Source organism: Orycteropus afer, unplaced genomic scaffold (assembly GCF_000298275.1).
Source record: "Orycteropus afer afer isolate SDZICR_OR568_19922 unplaced genomic scaffold, OryAfe1.0 scaffold00065, whole genome shotgun sequence".
In the NCBI taxonomy this organism is placed as follows: domain Eukaryota; kingdom Metazoa; phylum Chordata; class Mammalia; order Tubulidentata; family Orycteropodidae; genus Orycteropus; species Orycteropus afer.
Window position 1 is genome coordinate 9,126,281 of NW_006921652.1, and position 11,635 is coordinate 9,137,915.

The 11,635-nt window shown below is 37.9% G+C and overlaps 1 protein-coding gene across 1 annotated transcript in view; it reads right to left on the bottom strand.

Annotated features, from left to right (window-relative positions):
• CUNH2orf42 (chromosome unknown C2orf42 homolog) overlaps window positions 1-7,307 on the bottom strand; it is a 45,726-nt gene extending 38,419 nt beyond the window's left edge. The window contains exons 1-3 of the mRNA XM_007940101.2: window positions 6,485-7,307; window positions 5,599-5,709; window positions 2,949-3,053 (exon numbers count right to left, since the gene is read on the bottom strand). Of these exons, the coding sequence (XP_007938292.1) occupies window positions 2,949-3,053; window positions 5,599-5,709; window positions 6,485-7,307 (1,039 nt within the window). The remainder of the gene's footprint in view (window positions 1-2,948; window positions 3,054-5,598; window positions 5,710-6,484) is intronic.
• Between the last annotated feature and the right edge of the window lie 4,328 nt (window positions 7,308-11,635).

Sequence of the window (11,635 nt, forward strand, 5' to 3'; positions counted from 1 at the left end):
GTTCAGGCTGGAGTCAGGTGCTGTGGGACCCAGGACCCCCACTACAGTGGGTGACCAGGGTCAATGTCTCTACTTCCTCTTCTCTAAAATGACAGCATGAGTCTGGACAATCTCCAAATTCTAGAACCTTTCACAGTCCTACCATTCTATTTAATTTCTCCTCCTAAAATATCTTCACATATCTGAAGTACATCCCTGTTTATAGAGCAATAATTATTCATTTGAAATTAAAATTGACCACAGGTAAATGTATATAGTAATAATTTTGATTGAAAAATTTAAAGCTTTTATTTCCTTGTGCCAAAGGAAAAAAAGTGATGAAAACTTGTTAAAAATCTTCTACCTGATGCTATTGATCTGTTTACTTATTGATCTTCCAAAAGTATTTATTCCTGGAATGTTTAAGTCTTAATTAATTAGGCAACTAAGATTTGGTCTTATATTATTCACTCATTATATATTGCTCTTGTCTTCAAAACCAGAATGTGATGTCTGTTTTTCAAATCACCAGCCGTATTATATGGCTAGCCATATCATAGCAAATATTCAACAAACAGTACAAAAACTGAACTATTTTTATACAATGCATAAGAAGAAGCGTTACATGGATCCTCAAATATACAGGATTAATTATTTTGAGTAGAAGAGTGATATAAATACACAAACCAAAACCAATGTCACTGCTATCGAGTTTATTCTAACTCATAGCAACCCCCACTGGGTTTTCAAGGCTGTAAGTCTTTACAGAAATAGACTGCCTCCTCTTTCTTCCATCATACAGCAGCTGATGGGTTCGAACCACCAACCTTTTTGGTTAGCAGCCAAATGCCTTAACCACTATACCACCAGAGCACCTTATAAATATATAAGTTATCCTTAAATTGCCATTCAGCATCATAAATTCAGAATTATAGCCATGTCATTGCTTTTAGGTATGTTTTCAAACTTTACTGACCTGGGAGAATAGTCTTTCTCTGGTGGTGTAGAGCCTAAGGCATTTGACTTTTTTTGGTTTGAATAAATATTTATCACTGCAAAACTATAAAATACTTTCCTTTAACTTTGAGTCTCCACACTAACTGCACGTGGGTAATAAGCAACAAGAGGAAAGCATCCTGCAAAATACCTGCTACCAAAACATGTCAGTAATTTTTGTTGCATGTTACTTAAAAGATACAATTTTTGTTTGTTTGTTTGCTTTTAACTGTGGTAAAATACACACAACATAAAATCTGCCATCTTAAGCATGTTCAAGCATACAATCCAGTGGCTTTAATCATATTCACAATTTGTTTCCAAAACTTTTTCATCACCCCCAAATGGAAACTCTGTACCTATTAAGCAATAACTCCTAATTCTCCATCCCCTCTAGCCTCCTGGTAATCACTAATCTGTCTCTACATATTTGTCTGTTATAGATATTTCATATAAATGAGATCATACAATATTCATCCTTTCGTGTCTGACTAAGGATGGCGCAGAACTCGGCAGTGTTTTGTTCTATTGTACACAGGGTCGCTATGATTCAGAGCTGACTCAACAGCATCTAAAAACAACAATTTCACTCAGCATAATGTTTTCAAAGCTCATGTATGCTGTGGCATCTATCAGGACTTCATTTCTCTCTATTGGCTATTATATGTACAATATTCCATTGTATATATACACATTTTGCTGATGGACACTTGGGTTATTTTCACATTTTGGCTGTTAGGAATAATGCTGTAATGCATAATTTACTCTTGAGCATGATTTGAGACCAATGAGACAGGAAAGACCTCAATCTCAATGCTTGCTAGTGTTTATCTTAAACACCCTTGGGGGAACAACATACAACCTTTCACTTGATTATAACTGATTTTGGCTTCTTTAGGATGACTTTTTGTATACATATGGGGGGACTAAAAATAGTATTGCTTAGATCAGGCACATCTTAGTCCTCAAAGTGACATCTTTGCTCTTTACAGTTTAAAGAGGTCTTTGCAGCAGATTTGCCCAGTGCAATATGTCCTTTGATTTCTTAACTGCTGCTTCCATGGTCAGTAATTGTGAATCCAAGTTAAATGAAATTCTAGACAACTTCAATCTTTTCTCCATTTATCATGATGCTGCTCATTAGTCCAGTTGTGAGGATTTTTGTTCTTTATGTTGAGGTGTAATTCATACTGAAGGCTGTGTCATCTGCATATCACAGATTATTGACTAGATTTCCTTTAATCTTCATGCCGTGTTCTTCTTCACATAGTCTATCTTCTTGGATTATCTGCTTAGCAAACCGATTGACTAAGTATGGTGAAAGGATACAACTCTAACACACACCTTTTCTGATTTTAAAACATGCAACATGCCCTTGTCCTGTTCAAATGACTGCCTCTGGGTCTATGTACAGGTTTCATATAAGCACAATGAAGTATTTTGGAATTCTCATTCTTTGTAATGTTATCCATAATTTATTACAAAATTCACACAGTTAAATGCCTTTGCATAGTCAATAAAACGCAGGTAAACATTTTTCTAGTATTCTCCAGTTTTGTTTTTTGTTTCCCAACAATGCACGCGAAAGCTGGACAATTTAAATTACTGTGTTGCTGAAGAATACTGAATATACCATGGACTTCCAGAGCAATGAACAACTCTGTCTTAGAGGAAGTACAACCAGAATGCACCTTAGAAGCTAGGATGATAAGACTTCATCTCATGTACTTTGGACATGTGATCAGGAGAGACCAGTCCCAGGAGAAGCACATCATGCTTGGTAATATAGAGGGTCAGTGAAAAAGAGGAAGACCCTCAATGAGATGGACTGATACAGTGGCTATAACAATGGGCTCAAACATAGCAAGGATTGTGAGGATGGTGCAGGACCAGGCAATGGTTGGTTTTGCTGTACGTACAAGCACAGGTTGAGCTTGCATCTCTTTGGCCTATACCAGGAAAGGGATACTTACCCTGCCTTTTTAATGAAGAAGCAACTACAGGCTTTTTCAGGCCACTTTTCCTCAGATTACTGCTCACTGCATCTTGAGGCAACAGTGAATTGTTTGTCTGTGTACCTAAACCACAAATCATTACAGCATTTAATAACATTCTGCATAATATAAATTGATTAGATATTAATTTCTGAAAAGGCTAAAACATGTAGAGTCTTTGCTAACTTCTAGGTTAGCTTCACAGTTTCTAAAAGTAATTAGCATTAACTTATACACATAAAATTTTAAGTTTCTCGTATTCTTTGTAGGAAATTAGGGGGAAAAAAACAGAAGTAAAAGCAACAAAATGTTCATCCATTGTTCCCACATCTCAGACAATCACTATTTTCTGTGAGCAGTCTTCCATTTCCTTTTCTGTGAATAGTTTGTTTGGCTGGTTTTGTGATTTTAAATAGCTGTGATTTTACTAAATTTTGCCAGATTTACCAAAAAAATTCAAATTAAAAAAAAATTCAGATAAACAAACTAATTTTTCAGTATGTGTTCCATAAATTGCATAAAAAAGACCAAACTCACTGCCGTTGAGTTGGATCCGACTCAAAGAGACCTCTCCTTGGGTTTCCAAGGTGGTATCACGGAAGTAGATGGCCCAATCTTCCTTCCGAGGAGTGGCTGGTGGGTTTGAACTGCCAGCCTTCTGGTTAGCAGTCAATGCCTTGGGCACTACGCCACCAGAGCTCCTATGAATTGCATAGGAGACACTTAATACAAGCAAACCTCGTTTAACACTTTGCTTTACTGCACTTTGGAGACACTGTACTTTTTTAAAATTGAAAGTATGTGGAAATTCTGTGTCAAGCAAGTCTTCTAGCACCATTTTTCCCAACAGCATGTGCTCACTGTGTGTCTGTGTGTCACATTTTGGTAATTCTCACAATATTTCAAGCTTTTTCATAATGCTATTGCACACTTAATAGACTACAATATAATACAAACATAACTTTTAGATGCACTGGGAAACCACAAAATTCATGTGGCTTGCTTTTAATGCGATATCTGCTTTAGTGCAGTGGTCTGGAACAGAACCTGCAATATCTCCAAAGTATGTGTGTACTAAAAAAGTATTCTTTATTTATCTAAAATTCAAATTTAACTGAACATTCTGTATTTAATCTGGCTACTCTAGTGATCTAAACACTTTCCCAAATTTGTTCTAATCATTATGAATGGCTGCCTGACATTTTATCAAATGGCTTTTAATGTGGTTCATTTAACTACTCTCCAGTAGTTGACACTTTGATGTTTCTAATTTATCAATATTTCATAAAACTATAAAATGAACAGCTCTGGACAAAATGTTTTTTCTGTTTAAAGATTATTTCCTCAAAATTAGAAGAACTACTGAGTCAGAAGATAGTAAGTTTGTTTATTTGTTTTGTTCAGTTTGGTGTGGTTCAGAATTTCAAGTTTTCCTAGGAAAAATCAACAAGGAAGCATTTAACAACCACCTCTGCTCTAAATTATCTGCTCTGTCCAAATTATTTTTCTAAAACACAGAAATAAGCACGTCACTTCGCTTCTCAAAATTCTTTTTTCAACTCTGCGGCACCAAAACTCCTGTGCGTGACCACCTGATCTGTCTCTGGCAATACTCCCTATGCATAGGAACAGTTTTAAGGCTCACAGCAGGTACTGCAGAGTTCCTAAGTGGAACAAACAATTAACGTGCCTGGATGCTAACTGAATGGTTGGAGGTTTGAATCAACCCAGTGACACTTTAGAAGAAGGTCCTGGTGAGCTACTTCTGGGAGATCAACCATTTAAAACCATGCAGAGCACAGTTCCACTATGACATACACTATGACATTCCACTATGACATATGCCATGAATTGAAATCGACTTGACTATCAGTAGTGGAACAGACACTACAAACCACTTTTACAAATAGTTATAACAACTTTCACTATGCTAGGAATTCCAGAGAGCCCTGCTTTGACCTTTGCCTATGGTATCATCTTAAAAATCTTTGCTAACTTGGTAGCAAAAAGTATATTGCTTTAATTCAGTATTTCTAAAATGTTTGCATTTCTTTGTTCACTAGTGAGTTTAAACATTTTTTTCCCCTACATGTATGGATTAAGTAATAGTTTCATTTTGTTTAGAGTCTAGGTCTTTTGACTCTTATTTACTAGTGTGCCTCAGCATTTCAATGTCAATTCCCATGTGTTCTTAATTGACATTGGTATTAAGTACTTGTATTTCTAAAAAACTACATCTATAAATATGGTACCACATGCTGAAAATTATACTCCTAAATCTGTGTGGAAAACATAATTAACCACTGTCACACATTTCTTTTTAAATCCTACAGACAAAAACTTCAGAATACTGCCCTAAGACAGAGTAAGGTACAAGAATAGTCTGAATGTTTAAGGGATGAACAGACATACACGATAATGAAAGTGAAGTTTGGGGGGATCCTATTTTTGGCTAATAGAACCACCTCTTAGCTTGACTTGACAAAGAATCACCTAAAGGGAAAAACTTCAGGAAAAAAAGCATAAGAGTTATTTCTTGTAATTGTTGCTAGACTTGGTGAAACACATATAACACAGTAAAACAAGGTCTAAAGACAGTACCACAAGACCCAAAGACATAACCTCTCACCAGAGATTTCATCCTTTTTCCTCTTCTTTGGTTTTGAAGCAGTAGACTCACAAGCTGATACTGTTGATTCTGAATGGCCACCTAACTGGGGCACAATAATTTCTTTAAGACCTAAAAAATAACAGATTTCTGAATTCCTAATACTATCCAAGAGTAAATGTAGATTCTTACTTAAAAAAAACTTAGTTTATCACAATCCAAATACCCAAGACAAATTATGGACTGACTGCCTGCATTCAAATATGTTGCTTTTAAGAACTTCCCAAAACATATGTTTTTGTTCACAGACCATTAATTTGACAGGAGGCTCAAAAGAGAAATGTAACATTAAACAGTTGGGAGCTGCTGCCAACTAAAGATCATTAAGAAATAAATGGAAAAAAACACCTTGAAGATAAAAATATGTCAACAACAAAAGACTTGATATAGAAACTTTTAAAGATTTCTTATCTCTGAAGATACAGAAAATTAGTACCTTGCTCAAAAGAAAGAGCAAGTACTCTGCTCAAAAGAGAGAGCAAGGTACTAGTTTTCTATATCTTCAAAGACAAAAAATAATCAGGACATACAAAGTAAGACAGATTTTGGTTTCTTCTTTGTTTTTACTAACATAGGATATCTGTGGAAGAGTTAAGAATTCAAAGCAAAGCTAACTTTGCTAGACTGTCTCAATGAAAACGCCAGTCTTTTGATCATTAATTTCAACCAACCAACCAACCAAACTTTATGCAGTGTGCTGGCTGGGATTAAAAGAAAGAATGCTTTTCATTTGAATTATCTAGCAATTGCTTCTGAAAATTGCCAGGACAATCTCTAAATGCCATCAGTAGAATACTTCCATTATCATTTTTTAAAAAAGAGTCATTGTGTCAACCATACTACCTACCACTGGAATCAAAATTGAGGAAGTCTGAGAATTCCTGAGCCAACGTCTCATCACTGGCAAAGGCACAGATGCAAGCAAAGAAATGAATGCATCTCTGGGCTGCCTCATCCTTGGAGGCATTTGACTTGTGCGATTTCAAAGTCTGGCAGGAGCAGAAGAAGCGGCGCTCAGGCAAGCTTTTGGCACTAATTTTCTGCACAAAAGATGCATGTAAATATCCCAAACTGTGCTTCTGGTTTGCCTTGCATTTCACCACCAAAATGTTTTTAGTAATCCTTTGTACCAGTGGACCTGTGGGTTCCGTGGCCAATTGCCAGATGGTTTGTTTGGTTTCTGGGGAGGCCTGCATTGCGTTCAGGACAGAACTCTTCAGGGTCAGAGGGGTGGCCTCCGTCTGGCAGTTTATTGCCAGCTTGATGTGCTGACACTGGTTTTCCACAACGCCTTGGGTAGCAGCTTTCAGACATGAGGGGACATAACATCGTCCAGAGCTCAGCTGAGTGATGATTGTCCCATCCACCGTCTGGATGGTTGTCTCTGAAACACCTAGCTCCACAAAGCATCGGTAATCTGGGCCCCGGTCCCTTTGCCGCACTGAGTAGATCTGCAGGTCAGAGCCTGTGATGATTTTGACAGCTTCAACACTAGGCTGCTTCCGTGCTCCATAGCGGAAAATGGTTCCACAGGTCTTGTTCTTACAGCTCAGTCCCCGAGTTCCATTGTATGTGCCACACCGAGGACACTTTCTGATTCCTCTCAATGTGGCCTTCCCCAAGTCGGATAAGAAAGCTGGGACTTTAGTCCTCAGAGAGTTTGGTTCCATATTTCACAGGCCCTAGAAAAAGAAAACAAGCCCATTAGCATGAGCTAATTCACAAACAAAAAGTTAAAATCATTTATGATATTTAGTACAGGAGGTGAAATGTAAAGATGCTCCCTGCAATTTTCAAACTGTACCTTCAAACAGAACATCAATATAAACCCTCAAACAAAATAAAAGTGGAGAAAATGGCTTTTTGCATCTGGGTTATTCCTTTAAAATGTTAATTTAACAAAGCATTTCTCCAGGGATGACTCTTCTAACACTTTACATGCACAGATGCTGAATTGCAACAGGAACTGGAAAATGGGAAAGATGATTTTTTTCTCTTCCACTGTTCCCCACAAAATCCAGCCCAGTCCTACCTGAACCAACCACCAGGGCATCTAGAAAACAGTGCAGCCTGAATTCATACGACCTAAAAGGTACTTCATTAGTTTGTGGTCATCAGAGAGGACAGGTGAAGACATAATCTTTTGCAGAGTAAATGATACTGCTTAATCCAAAGTCTTCTGAAGTTTGAACTTTGTGGTGTAACAATGCAGACATTCTGCCTCCTCCTTCTGGACCAGCCAATGGCAGAGCTCCAAGCCAAGGTTCCACAGTCCTAAGGGGAGATCTTGGCTGACCATAGGTAAAACAAGAAAAAAAATATTGTAAATTTATTCAGAGGTGGGATGATTCTTTTTAGAAATCAGAAGAGGAATCTAATGATTTCACAAGATAAATATTTGACAGATACTGTTATAGAAATGGTCATTTGTTTTGTACTTCCAATTGCAAGAAGGTAGGGCAGTAGATTATGAAGAACAACTAGAGCCACTCTGTAAACTTTCACCCAAATCACAATTTAAAAAATTTTTTTACATTATTATTGTGATTTGGATGAAAGTTTACAGAGCAAATTCATATTCCATAGCAGTTCATACACATTTTGTTTCATGACACTGACTGCAATCCCCACAATATAACATCTCTCTTCCCACTTTCTCCCTGTAGTCACCTCATCGTTCTGCCTGCCCCATGAGCTATCTCCCTGTGCAAATACTTCCCTTCTGTTCTCCCATGATTGACTGTTCTAAGGAGTGTATCAGCCTCATGCAAGCATTCACCCTATACGCCTGTCTATTGTTTGGCTGTAAGCCACAGGAGTGAGTTCAATTCCAGGCCTGAAAGTAAACTAGGTGTCATGGTCTTGCGAGTTTCACCAGGTTCTATCAGACCAGTAAGTCTGGTCTTTTTATGATTTTAGTTTTGTTGCACATTGTTCTCTCACTCTATCCAGGATCTCCTGCATTGATCCCTTTCTCAGTGGTTGACAGTGGTAGCCAGGCACCATCTGGTTCTGGTCTCCTGGTCATATAGGCTGAGGTTCACTTTGTCCACTAGACCCTTGGACTAATTGTTTCCATGAGTCTTTGGTTTTCTTCATTCTTTGCTCTGGACGAGGAGAGACCAATTATTGCATCTAGATGGCCTCCTGCAAGCTTTTAAGACCCCAGTCGGTACTCATTAGAGTAGGATGTAGAACAATGTTTTCATGTAGTATGTTATGCCAATTGACCTTGATGTCCCCTGCAACCACGCCCACAGGTCCAACAACTTGCTCCATCTGGGTGACTGACTATGGTTAAGAAGTTATCATAACTTTACTCACTGTTAGTTCCATTTAATATATGGACATTCTTACAGCACATACAAATAAATATGTACAAATATCATCTGCCAACCTTATACATCAAATCATAATAAAAATTAATAATTTAAAATAAGCAACTAAAGCCACTTAATGGTCAAACATTCATCCTTCCAACGAGTAATACAGCTATTTTTAGAGCACTTTATGCTTTTCATGATGCTTTTACATTCATTATTTCATTTGAACCTCACAATGTTAGTATCTCACTTGAGCCAAACAACCACCGCTGAACAGAGAAAATAAAGAAGCAAGGTAATTTGCTTTGGGTCACCCAAGAAAATCAGTAATGCAGTTTCCGCTAACCCATACCTCGCTACTAAGAATGTGAATCTCTCCTTATGACTTTTCCCTCCTCAATATTTTATTATGAATGTTTTCAAACATATGTTGTTGTTAGGTGCCATCAAGTCATCTCTGACTTATAGCAACCCTATGTACAACAAAACAAAACACTGCCTGGTCCTGTGCCAGCCTCACAATCCTTGTCATACCCAAGCCCATCGTCACAGCCACTGCGTCTATTCATCTCATTGAGGGTCTTTCCCTTCTTTGTTGACCCTCCGCTTTACCAAGCATGCTATCCTTCTCCAGGTAATAGTTCCCTCTGACCACATGACCAAAGTACGTAAGACGAAGTCTGGCCATTCTTGCTTCCAAGAGGCATTCTGGTTATACTTCTTCCAGGACAGATTTGTTAGCTCTTCTGGCAGTCCATGGTACTTTCAGCATTCTTCACCAACACACAACTCAAAAGCATCAACTCTTCTTTGGTCTTCCTTAATCATTGTCCAGCTCTCACATGCATATAAAGTGATTAAAAATACTGTGGCTTGGGTTAGGCACACCTTAATCTTCAAAGAGACATCTTTGCTCTTCAGCACTTTAAAGAGGTCTTTTGCAGCAGATTGTTGTTGTTATGTGCCATCAAGTTGGACCTGACTCATAGTGACCCCTCCTTGGGTTTCTGAGGCGGTATCACTACGGAAATAGATTGCCCAACCTTCCTTCCAAGGAGTGGCTGGTGGGTGTGAATCACTAGCCTTCTGGTTAGAAGTCAAGTACCTTGGGCACTACACTACCAGAGCTCCCTCGCAGCAGATTGGCCCAGTGCAATACATTGTCTGATATCTTGACAGCTGCTTCCATTAGTGTTGACTGTAGAACCAAGCAATATGAAATCTTTGACAACTTCAATCTTTTCTCCATTTATCATGCTGCTGCTTATTGGTGCAGTTGTGAGGATTTTTGTTTTCTTTATGTTGAGATGCAATCCATATTTTCAAATGTATAGGAAAATGGAAAGACTTACACTGTGAACACTCAAATACCCACTATCTAGATTTCAAAATAACATTTTTCTATAGTTGCTTTAGCAAATATCTATCCATCCCTTCCTCTCCCATCCATTAATCCATTTATATTTTGATTCATTTCAAAATAAATTACAGGTATCAGTTCAGCATGTATATTATTAATAAAGTTCAATATTTTTAATGATTATCTTTTGTTAAGGTAATCTGGATGTGATTTAAAAATAGGCTGTTAGCATTGCTTTACCTTCTGATCCCAAGGGATGTCTTGATATTTTCCCATCACATCTCTATAATCCAGTGATTAATAACTTGGGAAGTAGAAATAAGATTCTCTAAGAATGCCCACCTTTTCATTGGTGCCATGAACTAATTTCCAACTGGAATTTGTGGTGAATGTCCACTGTGGATGAAACCTTATGAAATATAATCTATAACATGGTTTCTCCACCTTGGCACAACTAACATTTCCCACTGCCATCAAGTCAGACCAACTCATAGCGACCCCTCCTTGGGTTTCCAAGGTGGTATCACTACAGAAGTAGATTACCCAACCTTCCTTCTGAGGACTAGCTGGTGGGTTTGAACCGCCAGCCTCCTGGTTAGCAGTCAAATGCCTTAGGCTGGATAATTCTTTGTTGTGGAGGGGTCTTCTGGGCATTGTAGAATGTTTAGCAGCATCCCCTCTACCCACTAAATGCCAGTAGCAGCCCTCTCACTCGAGACAGCCAAAAATATCTCCAAAGATTGCCCACTGTCCCCTAGGGGTCCAATATCAACCTCAAAAGAGAACCAATAATCTAGAAATACTACCCATCTTGACTTTTTTCTTTTTTAAAGAATAAACTTTTCTTTGTTCTTTTTTAAAGAATATACTTTTTTTATTTTGGAATACTTTTGTGTTTACAGGAAAGTTGCTAAGATAGAACAGGGTTTCCTTACATCCCTCACCTAGTTTCCTCTGATGTTAACATCATATATTACCATGGGACATTTGTCAAAACTAAGAAACCAACATTGGTACATTATTATTAGCTAAATGCATACTTTGCCCTCTTTCTGTTCCAGGATCCAATCCAGGATATTACACTGCATATAATTGTCATATGTTCTTATCAGTTGCCATTGAGTCGATTCAGACCCATGGTGATCCCGTGTGTGGCAGAGTAGAACTGTGCTTGATAGGGTTGTCAATAGCCAATTTTTTTGCAAGTAGATCACTAGGCCTTTCTTCCAAGGTGTCTTTGGGTTGACTCAAACTTCTAACCTTTTGGTTAGCAGCAAAGTGTGTTAACCATTTGCAGCATCTAGGGACACCAAGT